General features: G+C 47.4%; 1 protein-coding gene across 22 annotated transcripts in view; it reads left to right on the top strand.

The window, feature by feature from the left end:
- The first annotated feature begins 300 nt into the window (after positions 1 to 300).
- ARID1B (AT-rich interaction domain 1B) overlaps positions 301 to 24,846 on the top strand; it is a 309,844-nt gene continuing 285,298 nt past the window's right edge. For 8 of the 22 annotated variants that reach the window (XM_015858266.3, XM_015858263.3, XM_032443856.2 and 5 more), the window contains exon 1: positions 302 to 2,087. In XM_015858266.3, coding sequence (XP_015713752.2) covers positions 390 to 2,087 — 1,698 coding nt within the window. In that variant the 5' untranslated portion in view covers positions 302 to 389. Of the gene's footprint in view, positions 2,088 to 2,607; positions 2,884 to 24,846 lie in introns of those variants that run through there. The other 14 variants (XM_015858262.3, XM_015858267.3, XM_085541551.1 and 11 more) reach the window with 5 other exon arrangements.

Genomic DNA, 24,846 nt, shown 5'->3' on the forward strand with positions numbered 1-24,846 from the left:
ATATCCGGGTTAGGGAGGAAAGGAGGAAAAAAAAAAAAAGTTTCATTTAAAGCCGAACAAAAAAGTTCCAACATGAAGTCACAGCGCGGCGGCGGGCGCGCACCGTGAGGCGCTGTGCTCCGCTCCGCTCCGCTCGTAGCACTTCTCGGCCGCGGACCGAGAAGGGGATTTGTGCGGCCCGCAGGGACGGCCCGGCCCGGCCGAGCCCTGTCGCCCCGCTCCTCATCCCCCACCCCCCCCTACACCTCCCCCCTCCCCGGCTCACCCCCCTCGCTGAGCGCGGGGGCCGAACTCCCGTCTTGTTGTTTTGTTTTGTTTTTTTTTTGCCCGATTTTTAGTCTTTTCGGTCCCGGCGCCGGTCCCTCCGACCTCGCGATGTGGCGGTGATCATGGCCGCGCAAGTGGCGGCGGCTCCGGCGGGGGCGAACAACGGGCAGGGCAAGGCGCCGGGCCCGCCGGAGCGCGGCCCCGGTGGGGGCCCCTCGGCCGAGCAGCAGCACCCCGCGCCGGCCCGGCGGCAGCACGGCGAGCCGGCCATGGCCCACCGCGCCGCTCCCAACGGCGGCAGCGCGGCCGGCGGCCCCTCCTCGGAGCCGGCGCTGAAGGAGGCCGGCGGCGGCTCCGCGGCGCGCTCCTCGTCGTCCTCGCCGCCTTCCTCCTCCTCCTCCTCCTCCTCCTCCTCCTCCTCCACCCCGGGCTCGGCCATGGAGACGGGGCTGCTCCCCAACCACAAGCTGAAGAGCGTCGGAGGCGATCACCCCGCCGCGCCGCCCCACCACCACCACCGTGCCCACCACCCGCACCACCGTGCCCACCACCACCACCATGCCCACCGCCCGCACCACCGCCACCACGCTCCGCCGCAGCCGCTGAACCCCTTCCCGCCGCCGCCGCCGCAGCAGCCGCCGCCTCAGCACCATCCCGCGCAGAATAGCGGCGGCAGCCTCGGCGGCGGCGGCGGCGGCAACAACAACGGCGGCGGCGGTGGCGGCGCTGCGCAGCCCGGCGCAGACATGGAGCAGCAGCAACATGGAGGAAAAGACGGCGTCCTGGGCGCTCCGGCCGAGCCGCCGCAGCAGCCGCCGCAGCAGATGCTGAATAAAGGCGCCGACGAGGAGGAGATGCCCGGCAAAATGGGCGAGCCCATCGGCGGCCGCTACGAGCACCCCGGCTTGGGACCCCTGGGCGGACAGCAGCAGCCCCAGCAGCCGCCCCCGAGCGCCGGGAGCGGCGGCGGCCTCGGCGGCGGCGGCGGTGGCGGCGGGGGAGGCGGCGGCGGCGGCCCCTCCGCGGTGGGTGTCTCGGAGTTCAACAGCTATTATGGCAACGCTGCCCCCGCCGCCGCCGGCAGCGCTACGGCGAGCCGCGCCGGGCCTTGCTTTGATCAACATGGCGGACAACAAAGCCCCGGGATGGGGATAATGCACCCCGCGGCGGCCCCCAACAGCATGGACCCCCTGCAGAACTCGCACGAAGGGTACCCCAACAGCCAGTACAACCACTACCCGCCCTACGGCCGCGGGCCCGGCGGCGGCGGCGGCACGGGCACGGGCGCGGGCGGCGGCGGCGCGGGAGCCGTGGCGGCGGCGGGAGCCGTGGCGGGCGGCGGCGGCGGCGGAGGCTACGGGGGCTCGGCGGCGGGCTACGGGGTGCTGGGTTCGCCCCGGCAGCCGGGCGGCGGCATGATGATGGGCCCCGGCGGCGGGGCCGGCCTCGGCAAGGCTGCCTCCGGCGCGGCGGCGGCGGCGGCGGCGGCCGGCGGCTTCGCGCGGTTCTCCGGGCAGAACCAGCACCCGTCCGGGGCCACCCCGACCCTCAACCAGCTGCTCACGTCTCCCAGCCCCATGATGCGGAGCTACGGCGGCGGATACCCCGACTACGGCGGCCCCGGCGCCCCGCCGCAGCCCCAGCCCCAGCCCCAGGCGGCGCCGGCCGCCCCGGGCGGCCAGCAGGCAGCGGGCATGGGCATGGGCAAGGACATGGGCGCTCAGTACGGGGCGGCCAGCCCGGCCTGGGCAGCGGCGCAACAAAGGAACCACCCGGCGATGAGCCCCGGCAGCACCGCGCAGCCCATCGGCAGGACGCAGGTAAGCCCCGCGGCGCCCGCTAAGGGGCCCGCGCGCCGCTCGCGGGTCCCCGCGCCGCTTTTTGTTTTCTTTATTTTTATTCAGATTTTATTTGCCCTTTCCCCCCCACACTTCATCCCATCCCCCCCCATCCCCCGCGTGGGTCGCTCCCTCCGCTCGCTGCCCCCTCTCGACACCCGCCGTGCTGCGGGCACGGGCTCCGGCTGGGCCTCACGGCGCCGCGTTGCTGCTGGGAGCAGCGGCCGAGGGCCCGGCCCGGCCGATGGGGCGCCGTGCGGCCGCGCTGTGTGTGTGCGGGTCGGTGCGTTCCCTTGGGGCTTCCCGTGGCGCTTCTCTCTTTTGCTAACAGTTCGGGCTGTATTTTTCTATCCGCACACAGCGAGTTGTCCGCGCTAATTAGTTTGTCTCTAACGCGGAGTTACCGCAGTGCACGCCGCTCAGCGCAGCTCGCCTGTTAGTTTTTTATTCGTGTTTTTTTTTTTTTTTTTTTTTCTTTCTTTTTTTTTTTTCCCCTCTCTCCCTCTGTGGGAAGAGCGCGTGTGTGCGCGTCGCTGTGCGCCTGACTCACGGCGCCGCTCCGGCCCCAGCGCCGCGCTTCGCCCCTCGCATCCGCAGGGGCCGGGCCCGTCCCGGCGGGTCGTGGCCCGGGGGGGGCGTTAAGGCTCGGGGCGCCGCCGAGAGCCGCCCCTCCGCGCTCGTTCCGGCCGGGAACCGCCGCTTGTCGCCGTGGCGGCCGGAGCCCGTAGTCGAGGAGCGGCTCCGCTTCTCCGCAAGGTTTGGAATTTGAATTGTGGAGGTAAACGGGCTGCAACAGTCTCCAGACAGCTGCCTCCGAGTTGACATCTAATCTGCCATCTGATTGGCTCCCTGCTCGCCATTGGGCACTTCGCGCCGCTGATGTAAATAGCAGCGCCGAGCGGCGATGCCGGCACCCACGGCCCCGCCGACACCGAGCGGCCGGGTGGGGGTGGGGGGGTGCGGCTGCGCGGGAGCCAGCGAGGAGGGGGCGGCCGGGGGCGGCCGGGGGCGAGGACGGCTCTCATGCCTTCCTGCCTTCCTGCCCTCTCTCGTCCTCCTCGCTGCCGGCCCCACGCTGGTGTCGGTGGTGGTCGGGCTCCGCGCTAACGGGACGTGCCGGGAAGGCGGCTTTTGAGAGCCGCTCTCGAGTTGCGCGCGTGGAACCTTTTGTGCTCCTCCCGAAGCGCTTCGTTATGCGGGTGTTATGCAAGGGGTGTGAGGGCCGTGCGAAAACAGAATGCCTGCTTTGGTTTTATACGTCTGGATGGGGATTCAAACCCCACCGTAAACTTGAGGCCGTCGGTGTGGGCTCGCTCCTCGCTCAGCCTCCCGCGGCACCCCTCGCCGTGCACTGCGCTGCCGGGAGCGGACGGCGGGCGCCGTACAAAGGAGCGAGCAGAGTGGGGCAGGAGAGCTGCGGGAACGGCGGGAGGAGCCCCGCGTGCTGCTCCGGTGGGAGCCTGCGCTCCGCTCCCCTGCAGGACGGCGAGCGCTGTGAGGCGGAGCAGCGCGCTAGGACGGCGCGCCTCGCTTTTCCCTTCAGCGAGTCCTTGCAGTTACAGAGCTGTTAAATCCGGTAATAGCTTTTAGCAGTGAGCGCCGGCAAGAACGAACGCGGGCGTACATGTTTGGGCGCTCCCACGGCGGGGTGTGCCCGTACAGTGCGTTCTGAAAGCAACAAAACCCGGAGAAAAGACGGGGTGACACTGTGGGGGAGGCGTGGAGCGTGAAAAATAGGAGCAGAAGCCCGGGCTGTGTCTGCCCGCTGCCTACAGGGCTCTCCTTCGGGTCTGTGGGTCTCATTCCGCCTCCTTTATTTCTTCCACGGAAGTGAGATTCCTTTTGAGCGTCGATTTTTCCCTTTCTAATTTTGCCCTGCTATCGGGGTCCCTGGGAGCCACAGGGTAATAAGGCTCCTCGCGTGCACCCTATTGTAATTCATGTAAGGACACCGCGTTTTTTCGCTTGCGTTTGAACACGGGCAGTTTGGAATCCATTGCTTCTAAAGCTGGGAAAATCGTGCTCCGAGAGGCACAGCACGGCACATGGTTCTTCAGAGCGCTATTTCTCATGGCACGAATTGTTAAAAGTATTTTATTTTTATTGGCACGAGAGTAAATTCATTATGTCCTCAGTATGACCCTTAGAAATACTTCCTTATATTTATGGGTTTGTGTCCTCTCTCACAGATCTTTTTTTCCCCTGGTACCGTAAGGAAATAAGATGCAGCTCACAAAGAGCAGACTGCCAAGGGTGCTATTCTTTAATCTTTTTATTTGTCATTTTTTTCTCAAAATAATAGTAATAAAGGCAGCTCGTCACTGTCCTTCATAGTGAGATTTCTCCATCTAAGCATTTGGGTTGAGATAAGAATTTTTCTTAGCTTTCAAATGAACGTTTTTAACATAGAAAATGGGTTGCATCAAATATTAAAAAAACCAAAAGGAAATACTTGCCGTTAGCTTACAGAACACAGTTATTTCTGTGTGCTGCCTTTTAATTCCCAAGCGTCCATCTCCAGGTGCACTTGATCAGTAGGTAGAGAAATGGAGGCTTTTAAGAGAGCAGAAGGTAAGATCCAGTCCAGCAGCTGAGCACGAGGCTTCTCTTAGTTTTTTTTAATAGTCACCTGTGCGTAAGCTGTGTGTGTGTACACGGGCATTAGAATACACTCAGTTGTCATGTGTCTTTGCAAAGCAGGAGATGATTGGCCCCCACGCCTATAGGAACTGCTGAGCTGTGAGCAGAGAGCCGAGATGCTCATGCAGGGGGTTCCTGCCTCAGTGGGCAGCTTGGAGGCCGTGGAAGCCCGTTCTGTGTTTGTACAGCCTGTTAAATTATTCAAGGAAATTTTGCTTCAGTTTCATTTAATCTCCGTTCCGATAGTGAAAGGAAGTGTCAGCTGAAAAAAGAGGCCTCTTGTTTTCAAAGAAACATGCATTTCCAAAGTAGATTGATACTGTTCATGCTGCTGCGTGCTGCAGCTGTGGAGGGGTTTTGTGGTACCAGCGCAATGCCTGGTGACCCCACTATTCAACTTGCTAGTGGACTCCAATAGGACTGTCCTGAGGCTCCTTTCATTCTCCTGCTCTGATCTACACTGCAGCAGCTGAGCACATCGGGCTGTCTATGCCATACGTACCTGTCTATGCCATACATACCTCTCCTCCTTTGTGCACGTGTGTGACGTTTCTGCGCACCTCCACACACACACACACACAACACGTGGGTCTCTCTGGGAATGCCTGCAGGGCACAGGATGCTGACCGGGTGTTGGAGAAAATCTGCTGAGCTGCTCCAAGTTGGTGTGCACATGGCTCAGCCGTCTGGTTTGCAACAGGGAAACTGAGTATGCCCCATTCTGTAGCTCTCTTTGTGCCAGACTGGCTGGGAGCTCTGGTTAAGGGCTGCAGAGCCCCGACCTGTGTGTGTCCGAGGGCCGTTAGCAGCTGGTGGTGTGGCAAATAGATTCTTGATGTCTCAGTGGGAGAGTAAAATGCATTCTTCCCTGTGCTTTTTTGAATAAACAGCTTACTAGACACATAGCCTCCATTTAGAAGCTGCAAATGGTTTTCTCAGTCAGTAGCATCTATATATATATTACGACTATGGATTTGACACGTTGCGGTTTGGTGCTCGGTCCTGGGTTTCTGTAGTAGTGCTTGTGCCTACACGTCAAACAGCGGGACCCTGTGTGCAAGGTACGGTGAGGGAAGAGGGATGCAGGCCTGCCTGCTGTCCTACCAGCTCTGCCATGTGGCGGTTCTGCCACCAAGTTGGCAACAGGCTTTTGGCATTCTGATCCAAATCCACTGGGAGGGAAACTAATGCATTTGATCTGCCGTTATCTCTTCCAGTTACACGTATAAAATAAAATCTTCAAAATTACTCAGCATAGTCTATGAGGTGATTGTGCTTCATGCTGAAATACCGTCTTACCTAAAACTAGATGAAATTCACGCAATGAAAACAAGTTATAGCTGCTGTTAGATCTTTTTCTTCCTTACATTTGCGCCTCAAACGTTTTATCATAGGTACTTGAGATTCCCATTGCTGGTGTGAGGATGGCAGCCGTTTATTTATCGTTGTGTCCTTAGGATTGTACCCGTGTCCTAGCAAGTTACATTTCATTACTTCTTCAAAACGTGCCATTTATCAGGAGGCTTGGAGGATTCTCTGTGGATATGTAAAGCAGTGTTGCCACACTGACTGTGCATGCATGCTCAAGGCTTTCCAATCTCATGTGTTTGTGGTAGCTTTGCTTGCTGGAATGTATTTTAGAATTGTGATTATTAAGGTACTTGGGAAAAAAAAACCTTTTTTTTTTTTTTTTCTTTCAATTTTGGGGCTATTTACACTGTGCTAAATACATGTTTTGGTAGGATTGAATGAGGACTTTAATTAAACTTAAATTAAAAGTATACCTTAGTGGTTTCCGAATTTGTTTTGAAAACCAGTTGTGGAGAAGTGGTATTGAGCAGCATTGTTCTGATATTGTAGAGAGAGGCAAATACATTTAATACATGAAAATCTTGGGGAGACAATCAGATCTGGATAAAATCCATTTTGCCTGTATTAAATGTACTTGTTTTTCTGTAAAGCTGGGAAGTTTCTGTCCATCAGATTTGTCTTTTGGTGATCTGATCGTAATGTTACCCTCTGAATTTCTGCAGTGTGTCCTGCTGCCTAATGGTGCGCATCCTCATTCAGCATTATAGGGCAGGGCTGACACGCTGCTGTGGTGCAGGAGGTGCAGGTGAGCTGGGGGTTGATTTCCTTCTTCCAGTTCTGAAGCTGTGACCCTCTGGGAGCTTGTTGGCTCCAGAAGATCCCATCTGCTTGGGGTGATGTTCCCCAGCTGCCATGGCGTCCTCAGGAGCTGGCTTGTCTCGGGATACCCGAGCAGTACTGGACACAGGAGACCCCTGGTGCTTGCAGAACTGCTCTCAGCTGACTTTGGTTCCTCAGTAACTGTGGGTCCTGCGTGACCCGCTGTGCATGGTGGCACAACATGCTGCTCCGTGTGCAGGGTGGGACATGGGGCCGTGCAATATGTGCTTTCAGGTGGGTGGGCAAACCTCGGTGCACCTGCGGGCTGGGCTAAACAGGGCCTTAGTGCCATGAGAATTAGTGTTGGGTACATGCAGTCTTGCTGCAGTTGCATTCTGTTCTGGGATAATGTCAGCATTACAGGCATTCATGTAGTTTCTGTGTACAGAGGGCTAAAAAAGGCTGAGCGAAGCTGAGGATTGGCCTGTTGTATCAGCACAGGCTCCCCTTCAACCAGGCACTGCTACCTGAAGCGCTGGCATTCCTCATGTTCAGAACCCTACAACAGTACAGTGTCATTTCAGTAAAGCCACTGGATTTCTCACAGGATCTCTAAGCAAAATGAGGTTGAGCACATGCTGGGTGTGGGGCAGGCACTGCAGAGAGTGGCTCCGATGAGTGCAGTGTGAAGACACCCCATGCTGGGCTGTGGGGTGCGTGGGGCTTCCCCTGCCACCAGGCCTGCCTGCTTTCCCACAGACAGACTGCCCTCCTTAAAGGGAGTAGTCCCAGGAGAGAGTGTTTGGGATGTGGTGAACGCACAGCACAAGAATGTGACAAGCAACTTCTCAAAGCAAAGCTGCACTTTATCAGGGGTGCTGCTAATCTTCTGACTGGGAAATTATGAGAAACCGAACCAAGGTGTCCTCCTGTGCCGAGAAAAGAGAAATTCTGCTGACTGTGTCTATAGAAGAAGCTTGTGTTTTCAGCCCTGTCTTGTGGGGGACAACCAAGTGTCTGTTTATACCCCTCCTTATCTTTCAGAAGAGGCAGGGTTTTGTTCACAGATGAGTTTCTATGTCTTGCCTAAGGATTGCATTTCACCTGGGAATTGTCCTTCCTGTGAAGGTGGAGTACGTTTTAGCTGCCCCTATGTACACAGCTTCACCTGGAGGGCCCTTGCATCTATTCGGAACATAGTGTATTGGAGGATCGTTATCCTGACGTTAGTATCAAAACGTCTCATCTATGTGTTGATCAGAACAGATGTGGAATCTGTGTAAAGGTGTTGAGCGTGTGTGGTTTGGAAGAGTACTGATACACAGGGCATTTGTGCTCCTAGTTCATTCTGTGACAACTACTGTGCCACGTTGTGGGGCTGCAGTTTCTGAATGGCAGCAGCCCATTTGTGGGTCTTTGGCTGGCAGCACAGCCCTCCCATTTGGGCTTCCCATTGGGGTGCTGGCTCTGCCCTTGGTCATATCTGGTAGCAGGGAGTCGGTGTGCTGAGATGCTCGCTGCCATGTGGGTGAAGTGTTCAAACACATGATGCATGTGGGGGCCGTGGGTGTCCTGCTGCCTGCCCTCTGTCTGGGTGGGATCTGGAAGTGCCCACTGGTGAGCTGGTACTGGGGTGTCAGCTCTGAGCATCTCCTTGGGCTGCTTTATTTCCAGCCTTTGATTTGGACACAATGTAAATTCTGTCCTTATTTCTTTTTCCTGCATTGCGATTTGAGTTGTGAATATTCTGGATATTTTCTTTAGATGAAACACTGATATCGATACTTGTTTTCGGGTATCACGCTAAATAGCCGTGCCTTTGCGATATGTATAAACTCACCGTGCTGCAGTTACTTGAAATTTCTCCGTCCAGAAGAAGGACCCGCTGAGCACAAGGCGGACCCGGACAAACGCGGGGGGCGGGGCGGGGCGGGGCGCGGCGCTGTGCAGCGGGCGGGGACGGGACTCGAGGCGGCCGCTGCGGTCCGTGTGGGTCCATGTCGGTCCATGTCGGTCCGTGCCCTTCGTCCCTCGGGAGCGCTGCCGGGCGGGTTGCGCTGCTCCTCCTCCGCGGGAGATGAGGCCGCTGTGCGGAGCCGGTTATAAACGCGGTATTTGTGGCGTCTGTACAAGTTTCACGCACGCAGCAAACAAGTTCGCTTGCGCCGAGTCACATGATGAAAATATTTTCCCCCCGGTCGCTGCCAGCAGCGATCTATCGCCGCTCCACCATCGCGCTGCCGGGCTCTCCCCGGCACCCGTGCCCAGGTGACCGCGGCAGGTGCAGGCTGGAGGCGCTGCCCGTTGTCTGCGAGGGGTGCCGCTTCCTCACCTTGAACCTCCCCATACTTCGCACCGTGCTTCGATTGATAGTGCATGTATTTGCTGCAGTCGGGAACCTGTCGTGTATCACCTGCCGACCCCCTCCCTGGCACAGCGGCAGTTTTCCCGCGAGTGAATGCTCAGAGCTGCTATTTCCGTGCTAGCTCTGGAATTTTGTCTTTCTGTGAAATGCTGGTTGTTGTTGTTGTTGAACATGTGGTATGCAAATACAGGGAAGGAGCGCTGCAAAGTATTTTGTTGTGGTTCTTTTAAGTATTAAAAACACATTTTGCTTTTCTAATAAACCCCGTAACCAGACCTTTTAATGTTTTGATATAAATAGCAATTACACTAACTAAGATCCAACCACAGGGAGAAAGAAGACATTTAAAATCATTCAGAAGAAAAATTCCTGTCTTAATTGAGCTCTTCCTTTGACTAGGAGGGACCAATGGCACATCTGTAGCGAGCTCTCCAGTGTTTTGGAGCAGCGTCCTTCAAGTTCTCCACATGTTGCTGTGCTCTCCAGTATTGCAATAGAAAAAAAACCATTCAGCAAATTAGGAAGGGCTCTGAGTGTGCTGCAGCCCACACTGTCAGGAGTGAGGGTGACGGAGCACTGGAACAGGCTGCCCAGGGAGGTGGTGGAGTCTCCTTCTCTGGAGATATTCAAGACCCGCCTGGACGCCTACCTGTGTCACATGGTGTAGGGAGCCTGCTTTGGCAGGGGGGTTGGACTCGATGATCTCTAGAGGTCCCTTCCAACCCCTACAATTCTGTGATTCTGTGATTCTGTGAGTAAGGGCTGCTGAGAGCTTGAGCCTCCCTTAGGCCCTCAACGAGGCTGAGGTTCAGGTGCACAGGTCAGTTGGCTCATAGGATAGGGGTGGGGTTGTACTTACATTGCCCCTGTTCCTCCGTTTAATTCTTCAGGGCCCATTTCTCCTAGTGGAGGGCGGAGGGCCAGAGAGGGCCTGGATGTGCTGCTGGTCAGGAGGCTGTGGGCAGCAGCAGGGCCCACCTGTTCTTCCCTTCTGCTGAGGATGCCACACTGCTTTATGTCAGCTGCGTGGTAGAATACTGTTGCTCAAGGCTTTTCCTGCTTTCTGTTCTGCAGGGAGAGTGAAGTTATTTGTCAGGTACTTTCTTCTGTCACATTTCTTTCCTTACCAAAGTTCTGCTGATCTCTTTTGTCTGAACATTTTGATTTTTTGTTGTTGTTCCTTTGTCTCGTTTGATACTCCTTTTAAAAAGTAATGTTTACTCTGAATTCATCTTTTTCACTTTCTATCCCATCGGGGTGATGGAGAAGCTTCCCATTGGAAGTCTTATCCCATTTTATGGTTGTGTGAGAGCAAGCAATGTGAGCACACATCTCAATAGAGGTGGATTTTGAGTGGCCCTGTTACCCACAGCCACCTGTGACTCCATTCTCCAGGGGATCTCTCACAAATGTTGCTAGGGAAGGTGTGTGCCAGGCAGCTCTCCTGGCAGGTTTTGTGGTTTTGGGGGAAAAAACCCCAAACCCTAATAGGATTAGAACAAATCATACACCTGAAGGTTAGGGCGTAGAAAGAAGCAAGGTGCTGGTGCTGTTTGTCTGTTATTCCCCCATGCCATATTTTCTCAGGGGATGCGGCTCGTTAAGTTGATGAATGAAGCCTGTGTAAAAGTTAGTTAAGGTGCCACTGTTCTCCTAGGAAAATACTTTAATGATTCAGATAGAAGGAGAGGCCAGTTACTCCTTGTGTGGTGGTTTCTAAGTTCTGCTTTGCCCCTAAAATACTGAGCTATATCTTTACAGCACTTGCTGTTTGTTAGAAAGATCTCAGGTTTGACTGGGATAGTTAACTGGCCTTCTGGCTTTTTCAAGCTGAGCCTGACTCATCCTGTTTGCTCCTGCTCTGCGCTCCTGCTTCAGTTTGGCTTTTTTCTTTGCTTTGGGTCGATGCATTCCCTTGAAGTGCTGGAGAAAGGAAAGTAGACACTTTCTGTTTAGGACTGCGGCTGGTCGTGGCGTTGTAACAGAAGATCTAAGCAGTTCTGATTTCAGATGGTGCATTTCCTTTTTAGAAGTCCTTGAACTCACATACGGTTGATCTACTGTAGCAAGTTGCCTCAGACAGGGTGCCAGGAGTAGGTAGAACAGTAATTATTCTTGAAAATAGAAGAGTTATATCTAACTTTTTAGATGAGGGAGAGAATGTAATGTTTATTCGGTTTTTGTTTTTTCTTTTTCCCCTCCAAATACACATCTGATCTAGAGCGTTCAGTGGCACGGTTTGCCCATCACTTTAGATTCATGCTTGGGAATAAGCAAGGAATTTTTCTTTTTAATAGAGTTCAATCTTTAGATACTTATCAGAAGACCCAGTGGATATTCCTCTAAAAGAAGGCTTTTTGTTCCTTTTGACTTTCGAGGATTAGGGGCTGAAAGTAAGAGCAAATAAGCAGATGAAAGGTTGAAGCACATAAGTGTATTGAACAAAACAGGCATGTGCCTTTTGTGTGGATATCAAGCCCGAATTTAGTGGTTTTTTTTTGTTTGTTTTGTTTTGGTTGGTTGGTTTTTTGTTTGTTCGTTTTGTTTTTTTTCCCCCAAAGATGGGAATTGGAGAGAATGTGTTGACTGTAGTGGCTGAACGAGCATTCAATATCTTTGAAAAAGCCAGTGTCCAGGGGTGACGGAGCACTGGAACAGGCTGCCCAGGGGGGGTTGTGGAGTCTCCTTCTCTGGAGATATTCAAGACCCTCCTGGACACCCACCTGTGTGACGTGGTGTAGGGAACCTGCTTTGGCAGGGGGGTTGGTCTCAGTCTCTGGAGGCTCCTTCCAACCCCTACGGTTCTGTGATTCATCTGACTGTATGTACCGCAGGCATTTATACCTGATCTTATTGTTGGGGCTTGTCTTGTCTTAGGTGTAGAGAAACAGTCATTTCTGGGTAAGAATCATCTTGTCTTAAAGCACACATGGCATACAGGTCTGATGAGTTGCACCCTTAATTTCTGCCTTTTCCCACTTGCTGTAAAGAAAGTGTTGGGCACACAGGCTTAGGTGTTGGTGTCAAAGGACGGGTGAAATTAATTCCTTCCACTGTTTGTGGTGTTTTCAAATCATACAGAACCCAGGTTTCTGTTTGGAGTTCTGGACTAACGTTTCCCATCGTCCTGGTAAAAGTGTTGTTTTAATAGCAATTTCTTGTTAAGCTTGCTGAGATACATTTGTTCTTTTTTTGTAATACCTGATTGGAGGTTTTGTTGTTGGTTATTTTTAATGTTGCTTTTCTTATGTTAGTTACATTTTTTCATAAAAAAATTGTCAGCGCTTCTTTCAAAGCATATTTGTAGACAGGAGTCATACTGGCTCATCTGAAAACAGTGGAATGAATTTTCAGAGTAGTTGACCTGAACGCTTAGGGATGCTATTCCTGTGCATAGATGCAGGCTTTGGAAGATGGATCTTATCGTGCAGGTATTGCTCCATGATCCATTGTAAAGCTCTGTGTGGTCACAGTTAGACGGCTCCTTCTCTGCAGGCACTGCCTGTGTTGGTGCTCCTGCTCTCCAGCCCTTCCATCAGAACTCCATTTTTAAGGGATCTTTCTGTTAAAGGGACAACTTATTTGTTTTAAACTTGTGTGGTTTTCTGTTGTGTTTTTTTTTTTTTTTTGCTGTTGTTTTTTTTCGAGCTCTGTATCCTCTGAAAAGTTGAATATTTTCGAAAAAGGCTTTTATAGTTTGAAGTTCAACTGGTGTCATGCCTTTTTAGATGTACTTTCTTCCCTCTCCCATGAATCATGCAATCATAAATGGCCTAGGTTGAAAAGGACTACAATGATCATCTAGTTTCAACCCCCCTGCTATATGCAGGGTTGCCAACTACTAGACCAGGCTGCCCTGAGTGAGGGTAGGAGGAAGCGTGGCCTCCTCAAGGTTGGATGAAATGTTTTAGCTTCTGTAGCAAGGAAGGTGAGAACGGAATTGTCCAAAGAATGGGACTACACTTCTGAAATGCTGACTGTTTAAATTAGGTTTAATATGCTATAAAAGGCATGATTCTAAACAGTTAGATGTGTGAACAGCACCATGTTCTCTACTTGGACCTGATTTCTTACCACTCGCTTTATGTTATGGGAGCCGGAATCAGTATGGGAGAGATCACAGCCATTCTCAAAGCGTTAGTTTACGATGCCTCCGCCAGAAGAATAATCTGTCACCATATAGGATAGTAGAGAGAGAGGCACTTGCAAGGAAGATTAATTGAAGTAATTCATCACTTTGAAATGAAGATGGTTCATCAGACAAAAATAAAAGCTAAGTATTTCATGTGCCTCTATTGGAATTTGATAACCATTTGTTTTGCTACTAAATGTATGTGAACTGGGCACCTAGCGCTTGTCTACAGAAGGAAATTTACCAGTACAACTATGTGCTATAATTATATGCTATAATTATACCAATATAACTCCCTACGGAGACCCTCTTATACCAGAATAAGAGTTTTTGTGGTGTATCTCATTCTGCTTCCAAAGCACGTAGGCTTCAGTGGAAAAGGGTACTCTTACACCGGAGTAAGTTTCCACTCTGAGTTAGTTATATTGATATAATTATGCATTTTCTTTCTTCGGTGTAGACAAGCCCCTAGTGTCTTTTCAGCTTTGAACTTTAGTTAAGAATTTCTTGGTCGTGATAAGTGTCTAAGCATTTTCTTAGTACGATTTTGTGATGGGGGCTTGGGTTTTTAAACCAATTACTTAGGCCAATTAACAGGTTCCTGGGTCGTGGATAACAATAGGATGTGAAAAGGGATCAAAATTCATGTTCCGAGCTGCTTGGATATATCTGCAGCTTTTTCCCCTTCTGTGGTTTTACATGTACTCGTTGTACAGCACAACAGGTGGAGTAGTCTGTGGCTGAATAATGAGTTCTGCGTTGGACACTTTTTGTCTCCTGTTCCTCATTATTCTTTGAGCTCTGTTGTGCTGCGCCTCTAATTGCATGCATCTCTGTGGATCTCTGAAAGTGGCTTCCTTGATGAAGTTGAAAAAAAAATGCTACCAAAAATGTTAATTGTTTGGAGAATTAGTGAAATTTACTGATCTTCACACAAGGCAGATTGGACCATAATTGATGCGCTGGGCACAAGCTGTGCAAGGAGCCCCCCAGACTGGATGCAGAAGAAAAGCAGGGTGTAGCTACTCTTCTGTATGTGATGCATTCCAGGGAAGGGTGGAGATGTCCAGAAGATGTCTGATAGAGTTGGTCTCTCTGTAGAAGCAGGTACATAGAGCTGGGCACTGATGTGGCTACCACTTTGACATTACTCATGTGTTCTGGTTCTCTTCTGCCAGTGTTTCCTTTGCTGCCTTGAACGCAGCTCACTCATCCTCATCTGCACACCTCCCTCAGAACAGAATAATGGAACTCTTCTGATTTAAGCAGTTTCTGCAAACAGCAACGTCAGTGTTTTAGAAGCGTTTTTAAAAATCTTTTTTACTTCTTATGAAATAACTGGTTTGAAAACATACTTTGTTGTTGTGCCCTTAACTTTCTTTTATCAGTATTTCTAGAATGCTGGTAGTGTTATAAATTCCATGTTGTCTCATTATGCCAGAAGTTGAAATTTACGACTTCAAATGAAAAGCAAATTGCAGAAGCAGGAGAAGCCTTAAAATAAAGATGATGTAATAATCACCAAATCATAGAATGGCATGACTGGAAGGGACATGAAGAGGTCATTTAATCCATCCCTCCGCTCCGAGGCAGAATGAGGCAGACGTAAACCGTTCATGACAGATGTTGCTGTATCCTGTTGTCATGCAGTAGTAAAGCGCTGATCAAAAAGCAATGCTGAAAGTTATTTATACATATGTATTTACCTCCTCGAAGCTCAGTGTGAGATGAACTTGGCATAGAATTAGTGTGAGAGGATATGGAGATTCATACAGGATTATTTTAAGTATCTGAGTTGTTTTTCTGGCTTTTGAAAACAATTCTTTCTGTCAGAATAGTCTAATTATGTTTGTGTAGTGTCGAATGTAATACCCATTTCTAAAAATAACTGCTGCTCTGCTTCTCAGGTGTATTTCTTCCTGAAATTGCTCTTGTTCTGTGTTGGCTTTAACTGGTGTCTCATCTCCTTGGGCACTAGGAGATTTACTTTAAAAATGCATAACATTTTCTTTTCATATTTGACAGTACTTCTGGTGTATAATTAGTTTTGGTTTTCCTTTTTTTATTCAATTTCTTGTGTGAAAGAGATGAAGAAAAAACCCCAACAACTTGGGGTGGGAGTGTAATGGGAGTGAAGGGAAAGAGGTGGGCTTAGCTAGAATGCCAGGTTAGATATGAAGTGGATAATGTGGCTTTAAGAAACATTTCTTTATTTTTCTTTGAAGGAAAAATAGGATGTACATTTCAGGATTTTACACATGGTATCTGTATCCCTTTAATCCCAAATTGAAGTTTGTAAATGAGTGTCAGATGAATAACGTCTTTGTAAATTGAACAATACATAAAATTGGAATTGCAGATACCCTGTTGATAAAATGATTCTTCGGGCTTGTTTGCTCTGTGTTTCCTTCCAGTTATATCGTCTGAGAAACATCTGTCTTTGCTGCTAAATGACCTGCTCTGACTAGGCCAAGTGGTTCTGACAGAATGAGCCGTCTCCAGCCCTCATCAGCTGCAGGAGGAGATGGCTGTATGTTGTAGCCTTGGAGAAGGGAGGAAGATTAGATGTAAATACACTAAAATTGCAGTTCCCCTCAGAAACTGCTTACTCAGACACACAGGAGAGATTCTCTGCACATGTACTGCCTCGGTGTTTTGAAAGCAGTCATTTCTTTCTCTGTTTGAGATTTGGTAGTTTTTAGGAAGCTGCACATACTTTATCTTGGGTTGTGGCCGAACGGGACTCGTTAGCTCTGGGTATCCTCTCTGGCAAGCAAAGGGCTTTCTCTGAAGTGCCAATAGGAAATCTGCGTTGGTATTTTCACACGATGGCTGCTGTGGGCTCTCTTAAGGACTGGGAAATAAGAGATGGGCATGGAGATGGACAGAAGCCAAGAGTTTTCAGGCAGACAGAATCTGTAAATAATGGTTTCTGCTTTGGGATGGAGGAGGAAATCCTATCAACATGGTTTATTCAGATTTCCTTCTAAGGTTTTTTTTTAATGACAAATACTGGAGAAGCCTTTTCTGCTTTAATACTTCTCAGACCAGATATGACTTGAGTGTTGATTTTTCATGTAATGGTGTGATATTAAAAGTAGATGATGTTTTGGAAAATACATCATTTTTGTACATACCAGATTTGATTTTTTTATATAATAGGTACGCTAAAACCATGCGTTTAATTTGGATCATCTGGAATCACTTACTGCAGAGTTGTTCATATCTGTGATGAATCCCACTTCCCTGGTTCCACTCTTATCCATACGCACGTGCTGTATGTGTGTGTTTCCTTGTGCTGAGGTGCTCTAAATGATTTTGTAGTCTGCTCGTGGTTGTGAAGGAATCTGTCCCTTCTTGAGAGATGACAAAAAGAGCACTGAGTACCTGGTTTGGATGAGCGGCCTGTGAAGTCACCGGGCTTAAAGCAGAGTTTGGTCTCTCTTAAACCCAGCTCAGATTCCAGAGTAAGCCACAGGGAACTTAATGTTAATATGCAAATATGTTTTTGGAGGTCTGTTCTGCACAGTTCTCTGGAAGAGCTTCTCAAACCTCTGAGAATATTTTAAGTTCGAAACCTGTGAGTTTTGGAGCTGATAATGCTTTCAACCAGCAAAGATTTTTTTCTTTTTTTTCTTCTTTATTTTGCTTACAAAGTATGTTTCAGCAAATACATCTGCATTGATCTAAAGGTCTGTGTTTTGTTGTTTTTGTTTTGTTGTTTTTGTCCTTGAAGAATTCAAAGTTTAAGTCTGTAAACAGATCCATTCAATTTGTGACTTGCCTTGTGCATCTTGGTAGGGCCGCCACATGCGAGTTGTGCTCTTCTTTCAGTTCAGAATTACCCTGTTGCAGGCAGTTCTCCCACCACCACCTTTGAAGGGAAATTTATAACTCCTCTAATATCTGTCCTTTTAATTCTAAAATCCAGATGAAGCGTAATCCCAGGAGTGCCGTTTCCCTGTTGCAATGTAATCTTTTTCAGATGATACATGATTTACTTGGAAACAAATTAGCAGCTATGCATGCCTAAAGAAAGCAATTTAATAAACAAGATTTTTGTAAGACCTAATCAGAATTGTAAAATGATACTTGGGAATCAGTTACATTATACAAAAGAGCTGGTGTGAATTCATGGTTTCCAATCACATTGTTCTCTTAAGTAGCACAGAGGCTTTGACCTTCATTCAGCTGTTTCGTCTGATTTATTACTTAACTATTAAATGTTTTCAATCAATGATGAAAACTTCCGCTCATAACTGTAGTTTGTTCTGGTGATTGATTTTTATTTATTTATTTATTTATTTTTAAGCTACTGAAAAGAGCTATTTCCTTTTCTAATGATTTAAATCACCTGCTGCTGCTGGTGAATGTGTTTGTTCTGCTCCTTCACAGAAAGTTAGTTCCATGCTCCTGATGGTGCCCGCGTTGATGAGGAAGAGGATTATAAATGCAAACTAGTCACAGGCAGGACTGAGCAGAATGGCATTGCTGCAGCCCCGCAGTTAGGGTGCCTGGCCCCAGGCTCGCTGTCTCTGGCTGACCCTTGGACTGAGCTGCTGGCATGTCTGTGCTTGGGACAGGGATTTTGTGGTGTTCCACCAGTGCAATACAGATCCACTGTGGCACAAAAGGTTTTTTAAAAAACAGAACCGGTTAGTTTCCAGGTAATTATTAATGTTTTGTGCTATTTACAACAAGTTTTTCCAGTCTCTGCAGGAAGCAGTTTTAACATAGAAAATATGTTACAGGAGCAAGGAACAGTTTCTTGGCAGTTGGAGAAGTGACAGGGCTTCTGTTATAGAACCGAATTTGCCTTCCAATTATCCCCATCCTAAATATATCCTTTAGGAATTTTGTGTGTATTGGCTCTGGCTAGGGGTTTCCCCCTGTTTTCTTACTTAATTAAAACCATTTCTTACATAATGGTAAAAAAGAAAAGCCTTGAGAAGAGAAAAAGCTAGCTTAATATTTAAGCTACCTACTAAAAGGCTAGAAACAAGTCAGTGCATTATAGTTCTTTTTAACATCTCGGTCTATCAATGCAAGCCAGGCAGCTGATTTTTCTCCTTTTTCTGATCTTCTCTTCCTGGTGTGTCAGTGGAATGTAACTCTGTGGTAACCAATTCTCAGTGGGGGCAGAACTTTCAGAACTTCCTCTAGCTGCAATCGCACCTTACTGCTGTGAACAAGGAGCCGAAACTTACTGCTCTGTTTGCCTGGAAGAGTTCTCCATTCTGTTATCCCATGGTGCCTCTTCATCCCGATATCCTTTCTATTTTGCAAATTTGATATTGGTTTTGTTTGTTTTTCTTTATTTCTTTCATTCATCATGTACCCAGAGATCTGCAAAAAGAGATGGGAATTGCATCATTCTGTTTGTACCAAAGCAACCTGCACTGTGTGCGTGGCAGGGCACTGCAGAGAGCTGTGCCAGGTGATCTTTGGCAGCAGTCAGGGATAAGAGTAGGAGCTTGGGGGAATGTGTTGAGTTTTCTGGAATATCCCCTAGATTCCAGTGTTACCTAGTCTGTTGCTTATCCTGGTGAAGTCCATTGCAAAAGCCAGCCAGAGGTACAGTTCATTTCTGAAGAGCTGTCATTTGCTTTTTTCTAATACTGTAGTCTCAGAGCATGGCCTTCTTACATTTTACATTTGTTTTGTTGAGGAATACTTGAAGCAATCTAGTGCATAAGGTTGAATCGGAGAAGTTGAGGAGCTTATTTTTGGAGTTATCTCAGAAATGGCTGTGTATCTCAAAAGCTTTAATAGTGTCCTGGGTGAAGCTTAAGGTTTGTTTATTTAATAGAGGTTTTCAGAGACCTTTTTCCCTTTTGGAAGTACCTTTCTGAAAGTCCCATAGCCTACCCATTCCTGACTCCTAAGCCTGTTTCTTGTTGACGATAACTGACATCAGCCTCTTCAAAATCTTAGAAATCTTCACATCTTGTTCCTTGTTAAGAGTGCATATAGTACTTGCTATAACGAGAGTGCAAACCCAGTCACAGAAAGGTGAAGTTGTGCCTGTGTTTGCATAGCAGGTCAGCTGCTGAGCCAGGAATAGCAGCCCAGTCTCATGACTCAGTGCCCCAGCCGCTGGCCTGCACAGCCGCCCCACAGCAGCAGCCTTCTCCAGGAATGCAGCCCTATGGGTGAAGACGGGTCTGTGGTGAAGGCAGGAGCCGTGCTTCCAGCTCCTGCAGGGTTTCAGGCCTCCTGGATAAACTAAAATACTAAGGGAGGAAAAAAACAACAACAACGAAATGCTGTACTGGAGGCCCTAGATAAGAAGCTCTGTAAGGTATGGTTTGTTTTGCTCCATTCAGAAGCACAACAACATCTAGCTGAAAATAACTTTCCAGAAGGTTGTGGATGGGGAAGAAGTTCCACGCGTTTCAAAGTCAAACTCTGTTCCATAAACAACCTTGGAGTGGCATGTGATTAAATCTCTTGTATATTCAACAACAAACTCATTTTATGCAACCACAACTATGATAAAATTGAATTAAATGGACCTGCTTCTAAGAAAAGAGACTGAATAGCTGAGTGCTGCATTATTCAATGAATGGAAAACGAGGAGGCTGTCTGAAACTCATAGGAAACGGTTTTAACATTCTATCAGGCTAAAGAGCAATTCGGTGAAATCACTGTATTTGTTTCCCCCCCCCTCCCCCCCACCTCCCCGCCCTCAATTTTTAAATAGCAGTGCTCTTCATACTGTCAGAATTCCGTGTTGTGACACCCCTACTCAAAAGTTATGACAGCAGTGTAATGACAGCTACTGCCTCTTGAGAATCAATCAGGCAATTAATTTTGTAAATGAAATGCTGATTATACAAAGCTTCACATGAGAGGCCCAGTGATTAAAATCAATTTAACAAATTGTTTCAGGTGGGACTTGATTAATAATTTGCCATAAATGCTGAGGATATATGACCAGCATACCTTTCTTGTATGTGTGCTAATATAGAACTATATATAATGCTCAGAGCAGAAGAAACAGCCGGCACCTACCTGCAGTAAGTACTTCTGCCTTCTGACCTACTTGCTACGGGCTGCACATTTTTGTGAGTCCGCTGTTTCCCCCAGTGTTGGTAATGTCACTTTCTCAGCTAGTGCTCTCCCCAGCAATTAAATGCATCTAACCTGTAATTATTATTATTATTTTTACTGATAAGACCAAGTAACTGAGAAAGTCTATTCAAACCCACTTGAATATTTATTAAGCTTAGGAAGATTTTTCCTTAAAATCTGAAGCTGATGTGGATTTATGGTATTTTTTCCCTTCTGTCACTTACAGGACTTTGCTTTTTCCCCTCCTACTCCAGGACATCTCTGCAGGGAGCCTTCCATTCGAGGCTGCTTGCTGTTCCTTGCCTGACAGACACTATTTTTAGTACATCCTTTTCTGTCCATCTAACCCTGTGTTTGTGTAAGAGCTGTACAAAGTAGGTAAGGGAATATTTTTATTTTTTTGAGTTCCAGATGGCAGCACAGCCATCACAGTGAGTGAAGGTGTTTACTTGTCTAGGAAGCTGAGAACCTCATTGCCAGACAAAATAGAAGGAACTGGTATTCTGGGTGGAGTTCTGCTTTTTTTAACCAACAATTTTCTGGGTTTATGAATGGATTTCCTCTTCCCCGTCGAGTTGCAGCGTTGGCTGCTGAGGAGGCCTTAGGGCTGTGATGCGTCCTCTGATGAATCGAGCCTGAAAACTTCAAGATACCGTTTCTCCTGGCTGTCTGCCTTGCTCTCCTGCCAAGGGTTGCGATTTCAATAGTAGAAATGTTAGAATGAGAAGTGTACCCATATCTCATGTGCACTGGTGCCAAAGCTGTTGATTTGGTGCAAGCCCGCCATCTGATGATGGCTTTAAATTCAAATGCTGGACGTGAATGGAAGTGGCTAACACCTGGCCATGAGCTGGCAACAGATGGGACAGGCAGTCGGAAGTGATGGTGTGTTGGGTGGTTGCAGACGGCTTTGCTGAAAGACATCTGTGAAGCCTTGTAGGTTCTGCTGCACTAGAAATTAGTGATATCTTGCTGTAGAGTGCTTTTACAGTAGGAAGTGAGAGCTTCTGTGTGCCTGAAGGAAGGTGGGCTCCATTTAGGAGCATTCCAGGGAGGTGGGTTGAGGGGGGTCAGGGAAGTGGGAAAATAATTCCCAAATCCTTGTAGAACAAGTTGGGAATTAGGAAAGTAGGTTACAGAGCAGGTTGAGGCTGCAGGCATGGTGGGGTAGGATGATGCATCTTCAGTTGACTTGTGAGCAATCAGGGTATTATTACCTGTCTGTCAGTATCTGGCAGTGACAAAATAGAGTTGAAGGGCAGCAATTCTGAGTTGTATAACAGAATCACAGGATCATCAAGGTTGGAAAAGGCCTACAAGATCATCCAGTCCAACCATCCAATCCACATAACCATGTGAACTTGTCAGTGACATGGGATTGTTTTGGTCTTCAGGTGCGATAAACGCGTATAATTACTTTTTGATGTTGTCTTAACCTTTGTTTGCCCTCATAGTGGCAAATTGAGGAGGTTGTTATTCATTAAAAACAGACTTCTTTGCCTTGTTTGTTGAGACTTGTTCTTTCAGTCATCATTTTAGGTTTATCTGTCTACAAAATAATAACCAGAGGATGGTTGTCTCTTTGACCTTTCAGTTTTTAGGTTAAGGGGAGCCGAGAGGAAAGCTGGATAGCAAGCATACCTGTGTCCTTCTTCCTAGCCATGCAGAGACACTCGAGTATGTTAATTTTTCTTGTAAAAGTTGTAGTGGAGAAGTAGTTGATTTTTGGTGGGGTGTAACTTTACTTTTCTCCTCTACCTCTTTTTAATTATGTATTTTCTGTTCTGAGTTTTTGAATTCTTTCTGATGTCTCCCTGCATCTGAAATAGTACGCAGCACCTTGGAGACGATGGCAAATTTTTTGTTAAACGTCTGCTAGTAAATGCTTCTCCATTCACTGGATTTGTCTTGTTCCTTGCTGCATTTGTGCAACTGACTTCTTTTGTTCTAAAGTTTTATTAAGGCACAGTTAGTATGCTTTCTATTTGAAAATGAAACAGGATACATATCTGCCAGTCACCTCTCAGGTTTTAATAAGAACATAAGGCAGATTTTAATAGCGCTCATTCATACTTTTTTAAACACTTGTTTGCATCTTTTTTTAAGTAGTTATTTGAAATACGTAACAAGAGTTGTGTTCTGATACTCAGCTTTTGTTGTGTAAAAATGTTGGCTGAGGAGTCCTTGTACGTGTTCATACAAATGATGGCATTATCTAGGAATGGATTATCTTTTCCCCAGTTGCGACCTCATGCCAGCTGTGTCATTGTATTATGGTGAATACTCGTGATTATCTCTAGCGATAAATTTGTAACTTGGTGCCTGACCTAGAGCTGTGAGCTCCATGCCCATCTTTCTTGGAATGTTGGTAGCTGATTGTCAGCTGTCTTCATTATGAGGTTTCAAAGCGTCAGTATTAAAAAAGCCTCTCTATTATTTATTTATTTTGTAACGCAGAGGCAGAAGCTTTGGCTGTTGATCAGTGAATAAACAAAGAGTTATTGTATTCAGTAGCTCTAGGAGTTTGAGGGCAAGCTTATTTGAAAGTGTTGAGTTTGTGTCAGACACAAATGATGTAGCACTAGTTGTTGGGATGCAGTGTGGCTTATAGGCTCTTTAAGTTGCTGTATTTGCTGTTGTCAGCCAAACCAGTGCTTCTTTCACTTTTATTTGTTTAAACAAAAAATAAAGCACTCCTTCTTTCTGCAGAGTAGTTGCAGCTCATGTGAATACTCTCATCCTGCAGTGAACTGCTGTATCTTCTGAATGTGACCTTTGTAATGTCTCCTGCTCTTCCCTGCCCTAAGACTTCACTGGCGGGGTTCTTTGTGGCATCTTTTAATAGTTAAGTTCTATTTTGGGACTGTGACCAATGTTGTTCATATTTGTAAATATCTTTCAAATGACGATTGTGGCATTAGAAGTGAAACATACAGTGGTAACTCAGTAGTATATTTAATGTGTAATGTGAAAGAAAGTGCCAGTGTGTCTTGATCAACCAGCTGCTGAAGTTACTCTAGTGTGCACCATGCTTTAGATCTGAGCTGAGCTGAGATATCCGGGAAGACGCTGGTTAAATGACAAGAGAGAATAGTAACTTTTTCTTTTATTTTAGAAGAGGTAAAACTGAATCCCCAGATACCTTGCAGAGAAGGAGATATATTTGATGTGTTTTGCCTAGGAGGTGAGTGGAAGTGGTGGTAGTACTGAGTTTACAACTGCAGATACTAATTTTTCCACTTGTGCTTACAGCAGTGATGCTGAGTTGATGCTTTCCTTTGTTCAAAACATTGAAAGAAGGAGCATGTAACAGAAAAGGTTTGTTGGTTACTGTCTGTAGGCAGTGTAGGCTTTTCTTCTTGTCTTACTGGTGGTGCTATTAATCTGAAGAGCAGGAATGAAACCTTGGCCCTGTTGAAATCATTAGTAAACCTTCTGTTGGGTGTTTTAGTGTGCTCACAAGGCACGCAATGGACAAGGTTTCTTATGAAATGCTTTGTTTTTACAAAGCCTGATAGTATGTGTGCAAGTGAATTTGAGAGTGATAAAAGATAGGCACTGCAGTAAAGAAGGTACAAATTATATTACTGCAGTCTGAAGCAAAGAACAAAGTTGAGGTGTTTTGAGGAACTACAGATCTGTGCAAAGCTTAAATGAAATGCAGCAAGTTGAAGAGGAGGTGCAGAGTCAAAGAAAATGCCAAGTCCACTCATGCTTGTAAGGCAGAATATGGCAGTAAAAATTAGGGTGAGCAAACTAAATTGGCAACAGGTTATTGTCAGGGAAATAAGTGGATATTGATGGTTGCAATGGCACTAAAATAATTATATTAAATGCTATATTTTAGTTCTAATTTCTTCTCAGTTTTAAGTAAATGCGTGGAAGATGAGGAGAAAATAAGCATCCGTTCAGGATGATCAAAGTCCAGTGGGATGTAGGAAAATTCAGTGAAGTCATAGCAGCACTCTGTGGGAGTGGGGGAGTTGGTTGTTGATCCCTGGAACGTGCAGAGATTGACGCTTTCATCACGATTCTGTCACCCCAAACTTGTCTTTGAAAGCTTTTGAAGAAGTAAATATTTAAACTTAACAAACGCTAAAGGAACCTTCACGTAGGATTGTAATATGTATTTCTGAAGTAAGAACTCTTAACTTTTCAAAACGTTGTGAGAAAAAGCTCTTTCTGCAAAGGCGAAACTTGAAAAGAATGTTGAAGCTGAAAACTGTGCGTGTGGTAAAGTTAGGAAAAGTTATAATTAAATTTCTCCCTCCACCGTACAGTACACTCAGTACTCAGTGAGCACCATTTCTTTTGTTAAGTGTATGGCTCCAGGTCTTTCTTACCATACGATGTTCTGAAGACAAAATCTGCTCTTTATTGAGAGTTTTGTATGGTATTGA

The sequence above is a fragment of the Coturnix japonica genome, chromosome 3, assembly GCF_054131305.1.
Source record: "Coturnix japonica strain WE chromosome 3, WE-NBRP24, whole genome shotgun sequence".
Classification (NCBI taxonomy): Eukaryota; Metazoa; Chordata; class Aves; order Galliformes; family Phasianidae; genus Coturnix; species Coturnix japonica.